The 23124-nt window shown below is 34.7% G+C and overlaps 1 protein-coding gene across 2 annotated transcripts; it reads left to right on the forward strand.

Annotated features, from left to right (window-relative positions):
* The first annotated feature begins 7203 nt into the window (after positions 1 to 7203).
* LOC114746227 (sister chromatid cohesion 1 protein 4) lies at positions 7204 to 21156 on the forward strand. 2 transcript variants are annotated; one of them, XM_028934451.1, is made up of 15 exons: positions 7204 to 7960; positions 9734 to 9995; positions 10349 to 10446; positions 10575 to 10624; positions 11622 to 11671; positions 11799 to 11910; positions 12106 to 12946; positions 13350 to 13802; positions 13905 to 14049; positions 15294 to 15430; positions 16331 to 17367; positions 17683 to 17710; positions 18975 to 19077; positions 19833 to 19962; positions 20621 to 21156. In XM_028934451.1, exons 1-15 carry the CDS (start codon positions 7837 to 7839, stop codon positions 20717 to 20719), a joined length of 3669 nt encoding a protein of 1222 aa, XP_028790284.1. In that variant the 5' UTR covers positions 7204 to 7836; the 3' UTR covers positions 20720 to 21156. The 2 variants fall into 2 exon arrangements, with proteins under 2 accessions (XP_028790284.1, XP_028790285.1); XM_028934452.1 differs by having other exon boundaries at positions 7205 to 7960; positions 13392 to 13802; positions 20621 to 21132.
* Positions 21157 to 23124: the final 1968 nt, after the last annotated feature.

A 23124-nucleotide genomic window follows, 5' to 3' on the forward strand; every position in this document is an offset into this window, starting at 1 on the left:
CCTCAACCCTAAACCCATGAACCCTAAAACCCTAAAACCCTGAACCCCAAACCCCAAACCCCAAACCCAAACCCCAAACCCCAAACCCCAAACCCCAAACCCTAAAACCCTAAACCCCCTAAACCCTAAGACCCTAAACCATAAACCCTAAACCCCTAAACCCAAAACCCTAGACCCCTGGCCACAAACCCTAAACCCTTAACCCTTCGACCCTTGGACCGTAAAGCTTAGAACCCTAAGCCCTAAAATAATTTTCTCGTTTTTTCACCCTTCCTTTAATGTTTTTTCACATGATTTACATATTGGAGCCTACAAATTATGTGGGTTGATGAACTAATTGTTTCATAAGGCAAAACTCCGACTTTCACATAATCTCATTAACACATTAAGTGGGCTAGTTAACGCATTAACTACAAAACTTGATGTATAAAGTGTGGGAGAAGGGTCTCTCTAGTCCCCTTCCCCTCTTGATTCTTGCCTTAATGAGTCATTTGGGAAAAAAAATTAATCTTGATTCTTGCCCTAATGAGAAGTGCATGATTCAGGTGTTAGGCACAATAAAGTACAAAATGTTTTCTCAAATAATTCTGTTAACACATTAGAATAAAGAAGTAAACATCTTGAATTAATGCACAAAGTTAACATGTCAAGACAAAGGAATTAATGCACTAACTATTTCTCGAAGGTAAACTAGAAAAAGATTAACATGTTAAGATAGACACATAAGTCCCGTTTACTTTGGTACAAATTAACATTAACAAAGTTTGTTAGAGAGTATTTAGTGTAAGGGATTGCTTATTATTTGAGATTAAACAAACTCATATAGATAAGATTAAGAAATACTGTAGGAGGAGTTGGTCTTTCCCAATATAAGTGGTACCAAACGAGGTTTTAATGACTTTTCTCAATCTCAATCGCAATCCTTACCTCTTATTTTCAGTGTTTCATACCAAACAGGATCATAAATAACATGAAAAGTTTTGGGATTAAAATGTTGAACAAGGAGTTCGCATGTCAAATACTACCTCAGATCCAACTATAAGATGTACTTAACTAATTTAGGTGGATTAAGAAAATTAGTTGAATTAGCTATTTCTAATAAATATTAGTTGATTTCTCTAAAGTATTCTTTTAATCACAATTACCCTTTGATAGAAACCTTCTTGTGTCATTGATAGGAATACTTTAGAGAATGAATTGTAAATTTTGGAGACAAAATGAATTGTGATATTATATTTAGTACCAAATCTAACTCCCAACTAACTTTTATATAAAAGAGCAGAAGCAGTATAAAGCAACGTGAAAACACAAGTGTCACCCCTTATGATTGATGCATTAATGACATGTGTTAACATTTCAAGCAAAGAATGATCAAGTTAGATTTTTTAGTTAATTCTAAAGGCTATAATTCCCTCAACACAATTCATGTCTAATACCCATTTGTCATCTCACTGACCACTCTAAAGGTTGCTATTTTTTTTTATTATCGCTTTACTGTAGAAAATGAACCAAATTCTGCCCCCCGAGGGGGACATGGAACCAAAATTTCTCTTAAATCTAACTTCCTTCCATTTCCTCGACATGGCACGAATGATGTAGGCTAGCGCATAAGTGCGCAAGTAATAGGTGTTTAGTAAGCTGTCTTTATAATCATTCGTGCCTTACTATTAGATTTAAGGTTTTGATGATAACAAATTAAGGAATCTGTGTTTTAGTAAGTTGATCAACCACCTGATCGATCAAGGATTTATCGTTCACATGATAGATAAAGTTCCTATGTAATAACTTAGCAGAAATGTTAATCAATAACTTGATAGATAAATCAATTTGTACATGTTGATCAATCATTGTTAACACTGTTTTGTATAGAAGCTTGCAGAAAATTATCGATCAATTGATCAATAATCTAGTAATCGAACAACTGAAAGATAATGGGACATAATTTTTGGTAAGTGTTTATCGATCACTTGATCGATAAATAAGTTATCGATGAGAAGACAGATAAATGGTAAAACTTCCTACTCTCATTGTATTTTGTTTTAATCACTATTTATCGATCACTTTATCAATCACAGCTTTATCGATAACTTATTCTGTCATTGCATAATAACTTACCTATTTATCGATATTTCTCTTACTGTTTAAGTGCTTTTGAAAAATGCTTTATCGATCACTTGATCGATCAACGGTTTATCGATCAAATGATCAATCATTACCCTTTTATTGGTTTAAACTGTGTTAAGCACTTCTTCGATCACTTGATCAATCATCAATTTATCGATAAAATGATCGATCATCCAATCTTCTAAATATTCTGTTTTCACACGTGATCAATCAAACATGCTCCTGGCATTCCAGAACTAAGCTTCTTGACTACTTTGTTATCCATCACTTGATCGCTCAATCTTTGACCGATCACATACTCAATCATTTTAGGATTTGTGCTCTTTATGAAAATCTTTGTTAAACCTCATTTTATCGATCAAATTTTCTGTCATCTATTTATCGATAAAGTATTCCATCAATGTACCTTGAAAATCAAATTCTCTCTTGGTTATCTTTATCAATAAATTGATCGATCAAACATTTTTCGATCACTTATTCAATCAATAATCCAGCTCTTTCAATACCAGAAGCTACGGTGAGATTTAAGAATCTTCTGAATATTTCTCTTCGAGCTTTTCTCAACCTTGCTGATTATCTTAATACTCTATTTTAAGGGTTTCAAAATCATTGGTGACCGTGAGCCTTTTCTCTACATAATCTTTCTGAAGTCATTCTTTTCATTTATTAATCACTTGATCAATCATGAGTTAATCCATAACTTAATCAATCAATATAGTTATCTGTTTCAAAATATTTCATCTTAATTAATCGATAACGTAATCGATAAACCAGTTATCGATCATGTCTTTGATCAAGGATGATCAGTTCATAGTTATTGGATTTGATGTTTGATTGATTTCCTTCACTTCTACCATATGAATATTACTATCATTTTATCAGTTATCTTCCTGAATTTCATTCTGAAGGAAAAACTTATTAGCTTGAAGTATTGTTACAGATTACGAAAAAAGTTCAACGGTTATCCAACGGTTATTCAGTAGCTTGTAACCTACTATGTCAAAAGCATTAAATGGCAAATACTGCTATAACTGGGAACACACACAACCAAACTCTCAACTGCTAGAAGCTCTTCCATCTAACGATTATTAAACCTCTGCAACTATAAAAGGCATGAAAAAGCATTGAATGCAGATATTGAATACGCGCGCTACCTTCTGCAAATATTTTACTGCTGCATTCAATACTCTGTTTTTGTCTTTACCGAGCTTTAGTGTTTCTCATTCATTTACTCTGTGAGAGAGACTAACATATCATCTTTAATCACTTTCTGAGTGTAACTCAAGAGTGTGGACTCTTAAGTGGGTTTGTAACATTACGGGTAGTAAGGGGGAGTAATTGAGCAGATCAATTACTGTACTGAGACACCAAGAGCCCGGTTAATCTCATATGATAGTGGAAATCTTAGAGGTGTTCTGAGAACTGGACGTAGGTCAAGTATTTAAGACCGAACCAGTATAAATCCGGTGTCTTTGATCTACGGTGAAATCTTTCTAACTCTAAAACTCTCTGTTTTATTAATTTTATTGTTTCAATTTGGTTAAAATTTTTATAACTCATCCAATTCACCCTCCTCTTGGGTGAGACTGCCACTAACAGTTACACCATCAATCAAGCATTCACAAAATATAAACAGATAAAGTTCAATTTTTATATATTATATCCCAGATTAATCTTGGATTTAAATGATAATTTTGAGCTTAAATGGATTTTTATACATTATTAGATTAGTTGATTGATTTTGGGAATTTTTCGTAAAATTGGGATTTTGGATTGAAAATATGAATATTTTGATCTCCTATTTTTAACGTGAAATTAATATTTCTTATTTCTTTAGAAACATTTCGCATATTTTCAGAAAGATTGATTTTTTTAACAGTTTTCCAATTTCTTGCCTTATCTTGGATGCATATCTAATATTTGATGTTGATGTGGATTATATCATATTTGAATAATCTATATTTGTAAATACACTTAAATTTTTGCAGGTTAAGGAAGAGCACAATAAGAAATCTAATAATGCAAAATTATTTCTTGGGATTCGAACACAATACAATGGTTAAGTTTAAATAGGTTTAATTTTTATACCTAAAAGCTTGTTATTGCTCCTTTAAAAAGAAGCATTCTCTCATGAAAAGGCAGTCACCTCCCTCTTCACTCATCAATTTTCATTCCATTCATTCTCATTTATCACTCACCCTTTATTATTCCATCAATTTCACGCCATCCATGGAGCTTGACCTTCCTTGGGAGATAATTTGGGAGGAGCATAGAGGAAGTTAGAGCCTTAGGCTAGCATTTAAAGACCACAAGGGAGTGATCTCATTTGCCTTTTTAATTCAAGACTTTGAGATTATTTAGTTTTAAATAATTTTGAATTATATTGCTTTGAGACAATTTGGTTTTAAATTGTCATTTTTGTTCTTATATTGGATTGATATATGAATCATTTTTATGCTGAGATATTTGCCAGAATTTATATTGATTATCAGTACGGGTTGAATTGTAAGCTCAAGTCCTTTTGCCTCTTGATTGTTCAATTGAGTTGACAAATTATCTAATTACTTAATTAGATAATTCTAAGTATAATTTTTAGAATTAATTTGAATTATTTGTCATTGGTTTTAATGAGTTTAGTTAACTAATTTTATATCATGATGAGTTGTTTAATGGTTTAAGGATTTTTGAACTAATAGTTTCCCATGTTTCAAGTAGGTAAGTAAACTTATTATTTCCTCTCTCTTGTCACCTTCTGTTGCTCTGATTTATTGATTTGGGCTATGAAAGTTAACTCGATATAAATTCTAAGTTGTTTCCTCTATCGTACTTGAAAAAAAAACCTCTCGTTTTTGCTTTATTAATTTTCTTTGCTTTTAGCTTAATTTTGCTTTTAACACTTTAATTGCTCTTCTAAAAAATTTCCAAAATTGCATTTACATTCATTTAGTTTAATTTAATTTTTATATAGATTTTAGAACATTTGTATATTGCATTTAAATTTAGTATTTTACATTTTAATTTAAGTCCATTTTATTATATTTTTCATTACCTAAATTCTTACCTAAAGAAATTTATAATTCACTATTTGGAAGTAATGTCCTATGTTGATCCTAAACTACAAGTTATTTAAGACCTAGTTTAATTGAGTGTTTTAATAATAAAGGTATTTTCAGAAACTCTAACAGCCTAAATCAAGGAAAGGGAGCTGTGCGTATGAGTAATTTTAAAATGGGAAAATTAATTTGCTAGTCCTTATAGTTTTATTAGATTTGGAATTAGGTCCTTCTGGTTTTATTTCTTTTTATTGCATCCTTATATTTTATTTTGCCAAAGCTTTAAGTCCTTCCGTCAAAACACCGTTAATGCATTAACATCCACATCCTTTCTTTAAATCTTTTGTAACACAAAAACTCTCATCATTTGCAAGCAACCATGACACTGAAGCCAGTTACTAAGCGAAACTTAGCCGCCGACAATATCAACGGTATCAATAGCAAGTCCAGTAGCGGTGTTGAGCTGTCAAAACTATGGCTGTAGAGTTTGCAGTGATGTGGATGTTCTAATACTTCTTAATCTCACTGTCGATTCAATTCCCAGCAACCTTGTGGCAATTAGAGGTCATCTAAGGAATCAGGATGAGAATCATGTATTAGATGAAATCATCGAGAGAAATTTGAAGGGGCAGAAAGGAGGGAGGATTGATTATATGAAGTAAGAGGCAGACCTGTTGCCAAGGAGGTTGTGAAGATTTACGTGAGCATCTCCTTGTTAAGTGAAGTTTCCTTGCTTGAGATCAAGTCGAAGACAGTTAATGCATATAATTTTGCAACTCTTGCCACATCAAAGCAAAATATAGGCGTAGACATGAAGAGAGAGTAAGAGGACATGGGGAGAGAGGATCAATTGAGAGAGTGAGAGAGAATTGAGTGAGGAAAGGTGGGGGAGAACGAGAAAAGGGATAAAATAAAAGAAGGCAGGATGGTGGAAAGCTGGAAGACGAAGAGGGGGGAACTGCAATCAAATTGGCCATTGTTGGTCTTGAAAAGATGAGGGAGAGGGAGAGCTGCGAGAGAGAGAGAGCGAGTCTTAATGCGTTCCACTAACAGTGTTTTGACAGAAGGACTTGAAGCTTTCACAGAATAAAGTATAAGGATCCAATAAAAAGAAATAAAATTAGAAGGACTTAATTCCAAATCTAAAGAAACTATAAGGACTCGCAAATTAATTTTCCCTTTTAAAATCTCACTTCTTTAATTTTTCAAATCAAGCTTATTACAATTTTTTCTTTCCTTTCATTGTTTCTATTTTTCTTATATCAAACGAACTACTCCTGACTTTTATATACAGTGGTCCCCATAAAGTCAATCTTATCCTATTTTTTTGGGTAAGCACTTTTTAAAAATATTTTTATATAAATCGAGACAAAACTTCTCTGACATATTTATATTATATGTCGTCAAATTATTTTTAAAACTATAGATTTGTTTCTATATAAATACCCCTATGCAATGTTTATAATTACTTTCTTATTTTTATATCTATAGCTTTTTTCTAATTTTTTAAACCTTGATAATATCCTCATAATAATTAATTAATAATAATAATTGCAACAACCGATGGCCCTTGTTTTTATTTTTCTAAGCTTAATTCTAAAATGTTATTCGATATTAGTTATTAACATTGATTAGTTACATGTAATTTTTTTCACTTAACATTAGAATTCTTATAAGCTAATGATTATTTATTCACCTATTAACTAATATAAACTATTAAATTAAACTAATGATTCATACTTCTCTTATTCTTAATGTTCTTAATAAAAAATCTAATTATTGGGTTGATTTTAATTTTAAATGTAAATTATATTTTTTATATTTATCAATTATTTTTAAATTATCATATTTTTCTGTAATTAATTAATTTATCTAGTCATCTAATTTTCTTAATGCAGTCAAATCAACCAACCTTTGTTTTGCCAGACAAGCTCCATCCAATCAGACGATGACAGTACAGCAACTATATCTTGGTCATCTCCAAAATTTACGATTTAACTAAAACATAAAACAAATTCGGAAAACACAAATTCCTCGATCCAAGGCGCCCCTCGACAATCGACTGCGGTCTCGCTCCTTAGTCTTACCGCTGAATCTGAGCCGTTTGAACCCCGAGTACCCTGGTCGGATTTTTCTCAAGCTCGTTCGAATTCGAAGTGAAAGTTCAATGTACTGACTATTCTTTGAGCTTTTCAGTTCGCCGTTCGGGCATACTTAGGGTTTGCCATTTTCCGCTAAAATTATGCTCAGCTACTCTTGCTTCGACTTTTCTTTCCGTTCTTTGATTGTTGAGTTATGCAACCGTGAAGTGTCTACTGAAAGTATTGCGAAATTCTTTGAAGGAGGCTCTTTTCCACATTCTTAAGGTCCTTGGTGCAATTTTGGAGTTTTGTCGTCTTAGGAGCAGTTAGGGTTTTGTACATGTAACTGAAGCCGTTGAATTTTCAGTTTTAGTTGTCCAGTGGGATCGACGGGACACTTCTTGTGTAGCTTTAGGCTTGTTCGGTTGCTTGATTTCTCGGCGGCTGCCGTTTTAACCCTCTGGTTTTTATCTTCCTTTCTTGTGGAGTGGGAGGCGTTTGGGGGTATGGGATTTAAATTTTGGGGCCATTTCTTCCACGAGAAATAGGAATTCATTGCCAAAGTAAAGGAGTTAGACATGTTTTATTCTCAGTTTATATTGGCCAAGAAAGGGCCCCTTGGAACGATATGGATAGCGGCACATTTGGAAAGAAAGCTCCGGAAGAATCAAGTTGCCGATACTGACATCGGCGTTTCTGTGGGTTAGTTATCTGGATCTTATGCCTTGTTATGGTAGTTTATACTAACATATTTACATTTAGGATAATGATAATGTTTTGAACGTTGTTTTTCATTGTCTAGGATGTATGTAATGTTAAAAGATTGGCACATTTATGACAAATATCTGCTATCATACTGTCTATTGGGTATTGCGTTTTACAAACCTTTCAGTGCTTCATAAGCAGTCTTATGATTTCATCAATAAGCTCTCAGTACAGATTTTCGCGCAGTTCTAAGGAAACTTGAGAGTTGCGGAATTTGACTCTTTGGCTGTTTGATTATGGACTAGCTTCCCTTTTTGTTCTTTTGTTATCAAGAGAAGATAGTTTTTTAATACAAATCAAGAAGATATATTTATGAATAAGAAGGGAAAATTACTATCTTTTCATTAGTGGTACCGAGTACACTGTGGTGCTCTAGAGGGAATGAGTGTTAAAGAAGTGAAAAAGGGGAGATAAGAGTTCAAATGCATAAACAAAGGAAAAGAGCTGTTGAGGCTCTTTAAGGGACCAGATCATGACATGAAGATGTGGTTGGAGAATAATCATGTCTTAATGAGTCTTAATGATGTGATTAAGACTGATTACATCGTTAATTACATGATCGAGACCAATCAGGTCTGAAGTCCATCCTGGAGATGTGCAGCAGTGGGGATTAATTCAGTAATCAACAAAATATCTTCAATTATTATTTAATATATGATATTTAAGTGACATTTAATTAGTATTGGTTTTTAAAATTTTAAATAACATGTACTATTTGATTTCAAATTTCATGAAGTCACTGAAACCCTAGCTACCATAGCATAATTAGAGGTTTGCTACTGTTATGAGATAGTTTAGTCATAGGCATTTGTTCAAGAGTGTTGGTTATTATAGGATGTCGAGGGTAGTTATGGTAGTTAGGGGGAACTTTTGCAATATAAGGGTCAGATATGAATGCCTTCGATGAGAAGTGAATAATACAATTGTGTTTTGCGGTGACTTTATACCTAGTAGTATTGGAGATTTATCTGCTTCCTTGGGGCACTGGGTTTCATCAGTTGGAGAGGATGGACCTGCATCTGAGAAGCAAAGTGGTTGGTCTGTGTATTGCTCTTTCCCGCCTTTGCACAAGTGGAAAAGTTAAGGGGCAGTTGGTGCCAATAATTTTTCCACTCTCCAAAAGTGTTACCAGCTCCTTAAAATGAGAAAGAAGGGGATAATAACAATAGTAGTAGAGGGAAGTGCTCGAACACATATATACAACAGATCAAACTCATGGACCCAGTCTCAGTTGCTGCCATTACCATATGCTCAGTCAGTCAACTACTTTCTGTCATCATTCAGCTGCAATTTCCTGATATTGATGCTTCATTTGTACCACATCATTGAGGACAAGGACTTTCTTTTTGGGCGTGGGGGTGGGGGGTGGTAGTGTTGCTACAAGACAGTTGGGAGACGGGCATTAATATTAGGGAGTGTTAGTTATGTTATAATAGGCTCTTAAGGATATTTATGGTGGTTGGGGGGAGTTCTCACAATATCAGGGCCAGATATGAATGTCCTTCATCTGTAGTCTTCAAATGCATGTAGTTCTGATTGGAAACATGAGAAAAGCATTATTTTGATTATGTAGACGTACCTGTCATAATTGTGAAAGTAGCTAATTCCGTAATATATTTGTACATATTGCCTGTGCTGCATGTGTTATGCTCTAGTTTTGATATTACGTTTTTCTTTCCCTGATATTTATACCGTCACTTTTGTGGACAGATTCAATTCTTTTTCCTGAAGTACCAATTGCACTTCGCTTGTCCAGTCATCTTCTGCTTGGTGTAGTGAGGATATATTCTAGAAAGGTGAATTACCTTTTTGATGATTGCAGTGAAGCTTTGCTTAAGATTAAGCAAGCTTTCCGCTCCACTGCTGTTGATCTGCCACCAGAAGAGTCCACTGCACCTTACCATTCCATAACTTTACCTGAGACTTTTGATCTTGATGATTTTGAACTGCCAGATAATGATATATTTCAAGGGTAAGTTTCACAATACTTGCTTATGTTCTTAACAGAAGCTCTAGCTGCTTCTTTGAGTGTTGTAACTAGTGCAGCAACGTTTATGACAGTTTTACTGGTTTTGTGTTCAGTTTCATTTGAAAATCTTTACTGGTGATTTTCTTTAATCTTATATATCAGCTTTCTTCTTGGCAGTTGTCTGATGATGAGGAGGGGGGATTTCTTGGAAACATATATTCCATTGTAGTTATATTTCCTTTACATGGTTCTGTTGCACCTGAATTGGTCAATGGTCAATATTTTAGATGGTGATTTTCTGTAATGTGGTTTCCTCCCTTTAGTAACAATGAAGTGCATTTCTTGTGAACATGCAGTAACTATGTTGATCATCACGTCAGTACGCGAGAGCAGATCACATTACAAGATACCTTGGAGGGTGCAGTTTACACTACTTCACAGTTTGGATTGGACGGTGAGTATTTACTATTCACTATTGTCTCTTTTTTGTCCCTTTCTTTCTAGTCGTCTGGTAAGTCTAAGCCATGTGCAATGTAGAGGCATTTGACTGGTAGTATTTAACTTATTATTCGTTGGTTTCAGAGCGGTTTGGTGATGGTGATGCTTCTCAAATTGGTTTAGACCTTGAGGAGGTAATTTATGTTTTTCCCTGTTTTGTACCCATGAAGCTGGCATTTATCTGTTTGAAATGGGGCCTGAATGGTTTATGCTTTTGTTAGTCATAATGCTGATTTGAATGCTCCAAGCTTTTTGGTTTATGATAACCTGGGAAGAATAGGCAGATCCGTGTATGTTGATGACAGTGGAATGAGAGGGTTGCAATGGAATGTTAATTATTTCTTAACAATGAGGTTGATATCTAAGCTAAATACTCAAATATGATTGCAATGTTATTGGGAGGGCAAGGAAATTGGGGGCCTTTCAAAGTAAGGAAGCTAGTGGGAGCTATAATTTGAAGAGTAAATGTGTATAAAGTACATTGACTTGGGAAGTCTATCTTGCTTATATTCTAGGCTTACAATATAAAGAGAGAGCTTAAATCATCGATTAATCATTAATCATTGATCCCAAAGTAGCTAGGAAACCATAAAACGATAAGGTAAGTAATCAGATAAGGAGAGATAAGAAACCTTATCACGTGACAACAGTTACTTTATAATTCTTGCGTTAAATTCATTATATAGTATTGTGTTTTGGTTATATACCTGTGCATATTTATATTATACATTTCACTTCGATTTATCATTCAGTTGATTGTTGATTCTTATAATTCAATATGGTTTACAATTTCCAAATATGGCTTTCAATTTGTGATTTCATTTTTGTTACAAAAGCTAATCAAACTAAATGGGTCACTGGAAAGATTACCTATGCAAAATTGGAAGGAAGGAAAAATCAATTATTTTTCTCACAGTAGTTTTCCCTTGTTATTTTGGACTTTAGCATCTATAAAATATATGATATGAACTGTGCGTCAGTATTGTCTTGCTCTAGAATGTGTTTCAGGTTACATTGTTATGAGTTGCTGTGAGTTCTTGTAACAGAAGCACACTATACTTTACAAATGACTGTGCCTACCATCTGTTCGTCATATTATGTCTCCTTTTTTTAACTTGAACTGGAAAGCAGGATTTGTTGCTGGAGAAGGCATCTACTTTTGAGCATGATGGCATATTGGAGTAAGACCCCTCTCTCTCTAATAGCCTTTCATCTTTGTCATCACTCATCATTATAATGCATGCCATAAGCTTCCTGACATGCCCAAATGTGTGTGTGTGTGTGTGTGTGTGTGTGTGTTGATTGCAGGACTAATCCTCAAGAAACTATACAATCTGACAGACCTCTCGATGAAAATGAAAGGAAAGCAGAGGAAACTGAAGCACTGGACGGAGCGCAAGTGAAAGTGAATGGCAGCAAGGTTAATAATCTAGAATGCCTGGATGCCTATGGATGTTTTCTATTATTTGATGTCTTATTGTCATTTAATTCTATTCTAGAAGGTGGAATGGTTGATGTAATTGTGGATTGTTCATGTCTCCTGATCTACTGCTGTTAAGACACGTGGTTATGATCTCTGCTGGATTTAATTATTGAATTGATTTATTCTGACCAGATTGATGGCGCATCCTCTGGTATTGAAGCTAGTGAATACGCTCAAGGGCCATCTACTCCTGGACTGGAAGAGCCAAACTTGGCTCCGGTCATTAATGAAGTGGATTATCATAATTCAACTGATTTTGTATCAATGAAAAGCACACAAGAAGTTTCAACTATGCAAGATGAAGCTGCAATTGACCATTCTGTGCAAGATAATGTAAAGAATGGCAATGTTCTAGATTTTCACCACGAAAAGACGGACTGCCTTTTGGGTGACTGTGAAAGAGAGAATTGCCCATCCTTGGTGCCAGAATACAGAGACAGGACTTTTGGTGCTTCTGCTGTGCCTGAGAAGGTTGAAGATTTGCATGATGGTGTTGTGATAAATAATGAACCAGTTGTATCTTCTCTGGACCAAACTGTTATTGATGCAGTTTCTAGAGGGATAAATGTTAGTGAAACTGTTGCCTCGCCAAGTTGTTCTCACATTACATCCGATCAGGAGGACCCCAGTTGTAAACTTTTGTCTCACTTGGTTGTCTCAAAAGGATCAGAATTAGACAGTCATCTAAAGGATAAACATGTCTTATCAAAGCATGAAACTTTAACTGACATTGAAATTGCTAACAGTGAGGGGGAATCTGCTCCCTTTGGTGAGGCTAAAGCATCCAGTGCTGTGCATATTCTAGGTTCACCTGAGGGACCTGAGGTTGTTGATGTTGAATCTCAGGCCTCTCAAGAATTGAAGGAAGCAGATGCTTCGAACCATGTTGCTCATGGAGCTGTACAGCCTGATGAATTACACCTTCGGCCATGCACATCCCATTTGGGCCAAACTGATGTGTTGTCCATTGGAGGTAAACGTTGGCTGGTTCAGTGTTGCATAATTGTTCTTTTAAAAATATGCGCATTTGTTTCCCTCCTCTCCCTTGTTTTGTTTTGTTTCTTTTCTTTTCTTTTTTCCCCTTCCTATTTTCTAACTGATGAGTGCAATGGTCACTTGAATTTGTCCTTTATAATGCATCTTTACTGCATGGATCTAATTGTTGTACTGACATTTGCTTCACCTTCTTGAGCCAACTTCTGTTAAAATTGGGGGCTTAGGTTGGCTTTCTAACTTGACCTTATTTTCTTGGTTGAGCAGATCAGCTTTTTAATGCCAATTTAATTAGTTACAGTATATGGTATTCATATATGGTAACTTTGATAGACCAAAACAAATAATAGTTTCTTCTAGTAGTTACTTATAATTATTTGCAGGCAAACAGTGTCATTTGACCTATGTTTCGCATACTGCTTTAGGTGATTGTCAGGAGGAAAAAGAGCAATCTGTGTGTAAAGAAATTCACCAAGATCAGGAGAAGTCAGAGGAGCAACACGAGAGTCAGATCTTTATTGATAATCAAGTAACAAGCGACAGTAAATCTGTTGCTTCTGACTTGCCAGCACCTGAAAAAATGCTCTCCCTATCATATCAACATAGCGTTGGACCTAACGATGTGCTGATGGAATCTACACCTGACAATCGGGATATGGCTGGAGGCTTTAAGAGTGTTGAAGGGGTGAAATGTGTCTCGGGTAAAAAGCGATGTTTCACAGAAAGTACTCTGACAATGCAGAGCGTAGATTTGTCTGAATCATATGGGGGGACTCAATCCAAGAGAAGTGCAGAGTTCCTTCCTGATGATGATGATTTGTTGTCTTCCATATTAGGTATTAAAGTGATTCCTTGATACTTCTAGAAGTATATTATAATGTTTCTTTTCCTATGGGAATCAGTCTCAGTTTGGTTTTTTTTTTTTTTTTGTGCTCTAGTTGGTAGAAGATCTTCATTTTTGAAAGTGAAACCCACTCCAGCAGCCTCTGAAGTGGTATCAATAAAACGTCCCCGTTTGGTACCACGCACTAGTGCCTTAAAGAGGAAGGTGCTCACAGATGATACAATGGTCTTACATGGCGAGTATGTCCACATTTTCAATAGCACATGCTTTTCCTCTTTATTTTATGTTTAGGGTTCTGTATGACTCTGATTAATATATCTTGAAAATGTTTGGGTTCAACCCTTTTTTTTTTTTTTTTTTTTATGTTGCCTGGGAGAATCCGGCCGAACGATTAATAAGCTGTACCTAAGGTTTACAAAATTGCTAAAACGCCCCACTGCTATTCCTTAAAAGACGAGGATGAATCTTCAGATATGCTGATCGCTGAAGTTCTTTGACCTTTAAGCTTTTATTTGCTTTTACATCCAGCAGATTATGTTATTACAATGAACGATGGATTATATAAAAGGAGGATATAATATGAAACTGAAACATTAATAGTTTTTCAACCCCTATACATGTCCACGTAGGAAATTCACTGAAAAAATTGTATGTTGAATGACAGAAGCCTTACAAAATGTAGTCTAGGGAGGGGTTGATTCCTCTTATACAATCATTCTGCTCTGCCAGGGAAGGCGTTCAAGGATTGCATGGTTTGCGTACTGCCAGAGAGCAATTTAAGCTCTTTTTTATTAGATGGTCATCCTTGAAGATAGCATGTACATCACATATTTGAAGATTTGCTGTGCTTCGTCGTATTTGCCATGCCTGATCCTAATTCATAAGCTTTCCATTCTGTGCCCCCCTCCAAAACACACGTAAACTCAAGCTGTATCAACCTTACACATATGCTTCCCTAAATAAGGGTGTTAACTTATACCGTTCAAACAGTGCATGTAGAACCGAAAGGTTTAGTTATTTAATAATTAACTTCATGCACTGTTTCCTGTTTCTCTCTTTTTGTAATTTCCTTCATAATTGAAGATGATAACCTTTAACTTTGGTTAATGAAGAGAAAGATTTGTCAGTTCATGGCATGTAGAATGTGCACACTGTACTTGATGGAAAAGGCACTATATTGTTTTTCCCAAAGAAAAAAGGAAAGCAGTAGATTGTTTCACCCAAAGAAAATGGCACTAGATTGTTATCCGTATTAAAGCCTCAGTAACTTCCCCTATATGTTTAACTGATATGCTTTATTTTGTCTGGTGATGCATGAAATACATCGTTAGTCTTGTAACAACCCCCCCCCCCAAAAAAAAAAAAATTTAAGTTTTATTTATTAGACTTTATGACGCCATATTTGGCCTCTTGCTTTACAGAACGCTGTATTTTGTTGTTCTCATGCAGTGGAATACTAATTAATTTTGCCTTCTTTCTGTAGTATAATACGGCAACAGCTAACAAATACTGAAGACATACGTCGCATGCGGAAGAAAGCTCCTTGCACTCACCGAGAAATATTAATGATTCAGAGACAATTTCTGGAGGATGAAATCTTTCAAGAACCAGCACTTAAAGGTGAGAAATGTTTGTGTGCTTTGTGCTATGGCTTTCAGGTATATGCTCCAACCTCCCTGCTTCCTTAAACATATAATACAACCCTCCAAACACAAATTCAATGATGCAAGTAAAATTTTATATTTAAAGGAAGATATTTGTGATCAAGCAGTGGAGTCATTCAATTGGTTGTTAGTTACCTTTTTCTCCTTGTCAAGTAGCTTTTGTATATAAATGGCTATAATATATCCCATAACCATGTAGTCATTCTAGCTAATCTTTCCCGTTCACACTCTCCAATTACTTGAACCCTTACTTTATCCCACTCTCTGGCATATATTCCCCACCACCAGCCTGCACCTTCTTTATCATGCACCTCGCACACTTCATGTGACTTAGCCTGTACCCGTCACTATAATCTAGAACAACTTTGTGGACCATATATGATGAGGTTAATTCGGAAAAAGTTCTCTGAAATTTGATTTTATTGATCGGATGATTTCAGGAAGAAAATCAGATTAAAGAATGTAAAATTAAAATAATGAAAGACTGCAATAAATGATTAAAAATTTGAAAACAAGGACTATCATGTGAATATCAGTGGTTGGTTCTAAGAGTAACCATACTAAAAGGATCATGGGTCATTAATAACCTATGTAAAATTTAGAAGGACTTTACTTGATTAATGAGAAGGGACTTACCTGCAATTGAATCAAGCTATGTTGGTGTTGTGAATCATGCCTTTATGTTAGGATATTTCTATGTTCTGCTTGGAACTGTGCTCTTTAGATTTTCAGGTTATTTTTGATGATGCTCTCTCCAGAGTAGTTGCCCTGGAATGGAAGTCTTGGCTGAAAATAAAAGTTTTGTTGTGAATGTGTTAAGAGCCTTTCAAACTGAGTCATTTTTTGTATATCTCAGGCGTGTCAGCTGGTTTGTCACTTCTGCGAAATGAGAAACTTGATCTTGCTAGAATCAAGGTTTGTGATCACACTTTAGACAGTTCTCTGTCAGAAGCAACAAATGATAATGGACCCTATTTGAGGACAAATGTCACTGAGATTCATGGAGTGGAAAGAAACATTGAACCTGTGATGGCCCAAGATGTCGAAGAACAACCTGCTGGGACAGCTGTTGTGCCTGAGAACAATCAGTCTGAATTTAATGCAGAATCTCTTCATATTAATGTTCACGGGAATTCAGATGTTATTTCCCGTGTGAAGGAGATCCAAATTTCTCAAACTCCCAAAATGAATGGCAGTAGAGAAAATATTGAGGTTTTTGACTCTGAAAATTGCTCCACTGCCCCTGGGTTTGAATCATCATCTCATGCTGACTCTGTCTTTGACAACAACAACTGTATGCCTGATGACTTTGCTGCTCCGTTGGCTGTAATGGATAAAAGCAATGACTTCGATGGTTCTATGCATACTGATACACTGGGCATATCATCTTCCCAGAATTTACATCCACTCCCTATTCTAGAGGATGAACTTGTAGAGAGTAAAATCAATAGAAGCGGAGTAGGCACCTCTGAAATTTCAGAAGACAGGGTTGATATTGGAACAGAAGTTCAAATTGATGGTTCTGAAACTGTGAACAATTTATACCCATCCTTGGCTACTGAATGTGAGAGAACGGATGAATACACTTATAACCAGGCTTCCTTAAATAGAGACCTGCATGCAGAGGACAGTGGAAACAACTTGCTGGGGAGCACAAATGAAGATCAAATCCTTGCCTCTGGTTCTGGGTATGATGACAAGGACTCAAGGTTTGGATGCAGTTATAATGAAAATACTACAGTAGGTTATTTACATGGTGTAGCTGATGTTTTGGATGCCAACGAGGCTTCTCTATTTGATCAAGAAAATTCAGTTTCTCATGAAGCTGACCAGCGGAGTACAATGCACCCTGAAATTTCAGCTATTGAGAGTCCTTTGGTGGATCAAAATGATGTAAGTTCCTCATTTATGTTAAGATAATGTTTGTGTTTATTATGTCATCTGTGTTGCACTGATACTTTAAAGGAGACGTGCTCCTTTTTTTACATCAGTGATATGATATGCGTAACATACTTCATCATACCCATGATATATTCCAACATCTTTACCATTGTTTTTTTTTTCCTTGTCTGAAATGCTGCAAATCAGTTCAAAAGCTTGTGTAAACTCTTAGTGATATGACATTATGAATGGACGTGGATTTATGAAACTGGGTATATTTTAAGTTTTGATGAATATATAACCAAGCTCTTTCTCTACGTGGTGCAGGAAAACATCATAGTCACAGAGGATACAGGTTTGCTTCTACATCTTTGCTCTGTTGATTCATCTCTTGATATTCATGCTGCCAGTAGCTTATGTAGATTTTTATTAGCAGTTTTCCAGTCTAATGAGGCAGGTATATGTGTAGGCTCATTCTATTGACATGCTTTGTTTTTGATGGATGAGTAAGGCTGCTGAGAGTTTCTAAGTGGTGAACCATAGTACATAGTGAGCACTAAGCATTAGAAAAGCGGCCCTGTTATATATAATTGAATAGAAGCAAAGAAATGTGCATGAACCTGCTAGAAAATTTTCTGCTTGAGGTTTTTTTCTTTTCTTGAGATATTATTTTTGTTATATGATAAGATCACAGTTGGCAGATTGAGGCCATCTTCCAAAAGCTAAACCTGCTAGAAATCTGTTAGAACCACTTTTAGAAACCTTGGAAAATACATGATAAGGGGAAGGCAACTTTTGTTGGACAGAACTTTGACTTGCTATGTTTGAGAAAGAAATAAAGTAGGTTGGCTATAGGGTTGCTATAGTCGAAGTCTATGAGCAGGGGGGCTGTGGGAGTCACTTTTAAAGTATTTAATCCTCATTCTGGTCTAGAGAGGGGGAGAGGAGAATTATAAGTTAGGCTTGGGCATCAGAGTGGAGAGAGCCAATCCTCTCGAACAATTGGCAGCCCTGTGTGTTCTTTGTCTGGAGTTTCTGTGATTTGTGGGTGGGTTGTATCTTTTCTCTGTTTTATGTATTGTTCTTGTACCGGTGTTGTGTATTGTTTCTAAGTAATGTATCTTTAGCTTAATTTTTGATCACTTGTGTGTAAGTCTGTTCTTTATTTATCTGAAGTGTTTTATTCTGGAAATATTTGTGGAGGGTCATAACAAAATCATGCACTCTTACTGCAAGAAATCAGCTGTTAAATACTGCTCTATTACTACGGTCGTACAAGGGAAGCACTAGTGTCAAACTTTATTGTCCAAACAGAATTCTATGGGCCAGAAAGGGGTTTGCTCATTTGTTGGAGTCGACTGAGGTGGGAGGACGATAGCAATGAAGGAGAAGGAAGGATGCGGGTGGGAGGTATCAATATGAGGAATCAAAACTTAAAAAAAAAAGGAGAGAGAAGGGTTGGGGAGGATTATGTCTTCCAGGGATCTTGTATCATTATGGGCTAGGTGCTAGCTTTTCATATTGTGGCTTTCAAAATTGTCAATGTAATCATTATGTGGCATTTGTTGCGGCTAGTTTATGTTTATGTGATATGGGTATGCATCCTGTTCTGTTTCCAGGGTTTCTGAATGTTGATGATGATATGGTTCAAGATGATGATGATTACATACCATGTGATGAAGGAGCTCATCTAGAAAATAGCGGATGGTCTTCTCGGTCCAGGTTTGTATATTTGAATCATTCATAAAAAGATTTCCTTGTGCAGCAGCCAAGTGCTTTTTTCTTGTATCTTTTATGCACTAAAGTATTACTATTTACCGAAAATATGACATCATTTTATGGTGGTCTTAGTGATCCTCTAGTTGTATATTATTGCTGTACAGTGTATTGTAGACTGGTAGCCTATTTGGTCTATTATCTCAGTGGTTTCTTTTATTGCAGTTATTATTTTTTTCAATTTAATTATTATTTATTAGTATTTCATTCAGTTGTTCAGATTACACTGTTTAGTTTATATCAGAAAAATTTGACCAAAACTAGGATATTCTTAATAAAACTGATGTGCCTTGTTACCTGAAGGATGAATAATTCTGACCCTTAAACTCATCATGCTGTTATGCTTCATTCCCTCTTGCATTGCTGTTTAAAGTGGTCTCGTTTAAACTGACCCTCTAGCATTGCCCTGGGCAGTACTGATGACCTGTAAGAGAGGGATTATCCTGATATTGCCAGATTTAAATTCTCCCGCTTGGAATCAAGTGGAGTCATATTCTAGTTCAGTAATTTTTTTTCTTTATTAATTCTTAGATGTTTTATTCAGTTATGCTAATTGATATACAATCCTTATTGCTTTTTGTATTTTTTTTTTGGCTCTGAGTCTTATTGTATTCTTTTATATAGAACATTCTTATGCAGTCAACTTGTTTGAGGTCTAACATTCTTTTAGTTTGGTAGCCAACTAATCCTTTTATTGGCAGAGCTGTTGCCAAGTATCTGCAGGTTTTGTTTGATAAAGAAGATGTACATGGAAGGAAGAACCTACCCCTTGATAATCTAATAGCTGGTAAAACCAGGAAAGAAGCCTCGAGGATGTTTTTTGAAACACTGGTATGTTCATGAACATTGATTTACGTGATGTGATTCGGTACTGTATATGTGTGATAAACTCGAGGTGTTATGTTAACATAGCTTTTTATTTAGGATTAATAATAATTGTTGAAAGTGAAAGTCCATCTTCAAAAGTAGGGAAATTTGTAGGATATGTATGGATATGTTGGTAAAGTCTAATGCGGCCCCTTCTGCATTATATGCACTACAGGCAAAATAAATAAATAAATAAATAACTTTCTCTGCAGTGGTCAAGGCTTTCTATCCTTAACGGTAGTGTGGTCACTAGGTTCAACTAGTATTGTGTATTTCTCTTTTCTTTTCCTTAGGATGTGTTTGGATTACTTTAAGCATGCCTGTTCAGGGTGGTCAAAGGAATTGAAAGGCATGGGACCTTTTCATTGGTCATGGGAATGAGGTTTTCCAGGACTAGTGTATCTTGATTTTGGATACAGCTACATATCTTTCATGCTATGTTCATAGGTTTTTAAGCATATTTTCTTCATTGGAAGGTTAACATATTTGTCTGGAATATGTAATTTATAAAGGATGATAGCCGGTTTCTGTTTATGTCCTTGTTGTGGAACGTTCAGTCTTTCTGCTGTACCTGCTACGCGATACTTGTGGGTGGTTAATTTAATCTTGATCATATTGACAGGTTCTCAAGACCAGGGATTATGTTCATGTTGAACAGACGAAACCCTTTGCAAATATTAACATAAAACCTCGATCAAAGCTGATGAAATCAGATTTCTAATCCTAGCATTGGATTTTGGCTGATGTAGTTTTGAAGATCCAGATGGTGCCGATTTGGTTGATGTCTGCCATGTTGGGTAATTCTTCATCTCCCCGCCCCCATCCCTTTTTATGATTTTTTTGAGATAGGAGTTAGCTGTCTAGTTCATTGATGGGTTCTGTAGCGGGGGACGGCGAAGCATGAAGAGGCACCTGTATCATTCTGCTGACTGTAGCAACAACATAGTCGGATCAATATTTATGTATATATTTTTGTAAAATATTGTCATTTGTAGTTGCTAATTTGTTTGTTATTCAACCGGTTCCGTACAAGCAAGGTTGGTATAGTTCTATCACTGTGCGAAGGTGGTTGTGAAGTAATCGTCGTTCTAGGATTCATTATGACGATATTCCAAATTACAGCAATTATCAATTCATGTGCCTGCGGATTGTATAGCACCGTCTGTGTTGATCCTTGAAGGGTTCGTGACATTTGTGAGGAGTTTATGAGCGTATTTCTTGTGTTAGCAATGAATATGGCAACAGCTATGCGATTTATTTAACTAATTCGATTAAATTAAAAAAGTTAAGTTAGTTAATTATAAGAAATATAATATGTTTTTTTAAAATATCATAATCATTTCTTTTAATATTTTTATTTTACTTGATTATGATTGAGAAAATTTACATAAATAATTTTAAAAAATTAATAAATATAAAAAAAAAAAGGTCTTATATTTAATATTAAAACTAACTAAATAATAATGAGGTCTTATATTAATGACTGGATGAGTACTAAAAGGCAAAGTGGTTCAAAGTTTTATTGAATTATAGGATTAATATTTTAAATGAAAAGAAATTTAAAGAATTAAAATTTATTGTTTAAAACTTGAGAAATTAATAAGGTGTTTAGATAAAACTAAATCATGATTTGAAGAGTGATTTTTGGAAAAAAGAAAGTTATTTTGAGAATAGTTTTTTGAACAGTAGATTTTGTGAAAAAAATTAATTTTGATGAAGTGGATAATTGTCATTAAAAGCATTTTTTATGTACAAATTACTAAAGAAGATATAAGTTAATATGATAATTGCATAGATTTCAATTTATATTTTTATTTTAAATAATATATTTTTTCAACATAATAATATATGAAAAAATATAGTTAATTGATAATTATTATTTGTACATATATATTTATAAAATATAAGATTAACTATATTTTCAAAAAAATGATTATTTTACTTTCAAGATTTTAATTATGAAATCCCATATTATTTTTCCAAAAATTTAATAACCATATGTAAGAACAATTTATTAGTTATATAATTAATTAATAATTATTGTGTACATAAAATATAAGATTAATAAGTATATTTTTAGAAAAATCCAATAAACATGTTGTATCTTTTTGCTTTGCTTTCAAACTTGAAGCGTAGTTTTGTACACATTCAGTTGTCTTCCTTTTAATATCCCAAAAGCAACAAATTTTCACTTCTGTGAAAATCTTGGTTGCAGCCCAAAAAAATCAATTTCTTAAAAATATGAAAGTATTTGGATGATTTTGAGGTGAAACAATGGTTTGGAGTGTGAAAATGCCTTTCTATAGCTATCCAAACACCTCCAAAATTAAAATAAGAGCAAACTCAAGGAATCAAAAAAAAAAATTTCCCCTTTTTATAGGCATAAGCATCCTTTTATTAGGAAATCCTAACAGAGATTCGAATCTCGATTCATCACATTACAGGAGATTAGCCCCTTCTGATAAACCTAATTCTGTTGGTTAAAATTGTATTATCCCGTGGAAAAATCATTCCAATGCCAGTAATATTATGTTATGGTTGGGATTATGGGCAGACCTTGTCCTGATGGCCCAATGGGATCGGCTTATTTGGGCTTAGGCCTAATCTCGAATTCCCTCATCTTTATCACTTTGCGGACCTTGTCTCAAATATTGGGCTTAGAGTTAGGTCTAAACCTGGATAATTTTGTTAAAAAACTGAAGTTTGACATTCTCACTCAACTAGTTTCATTTACATAATATAAATTTAAATTCCAAGAGACTAAAATTAAATGTTCTAAAACTCAGTTTAAATAATACAAATATAAGTTCTTAAGGATGAAACAAATGTTTCAAGCTGCAAATTGTACAACAAAAAATTAGATCTTTCTATTACTATTTTTATCATCTGAAAACGAAATAGAGTATTTGAATCTTGAGTTGAAATAATTTTGTTTGTTGGAGATATTGATTTAAGAATCTCATTAAAAGAATATATATTACGAATTCTTTTTATGCTAGAAATTTACAATTTTTAAGGCCCGATCCTCAGTGAAAAAAAAGGGGTGATATTCGCTGACACAACTAGCTTGACCCATATTGGGAGGGGGATTCTGGCGATTTAAGGTCTTGGACTAGTTTAAAGCAA

Source organism: Neltuma alba, unplaced genomic scaffold, assembly GCF_004799145.2.
Source record: "Neltuma alba isolate B1F8T4 unplaced genomic scaffold, ASM479914v2 tig00004928_pilon, whole genome shotgun sequence".
NCBI classification, from domain to species: Eukaryota; Viridiplantae; Streptophyta; class Magnoliopsida; order Fabales; family Fabaceae; genus Neltuma; species Neltuma alba.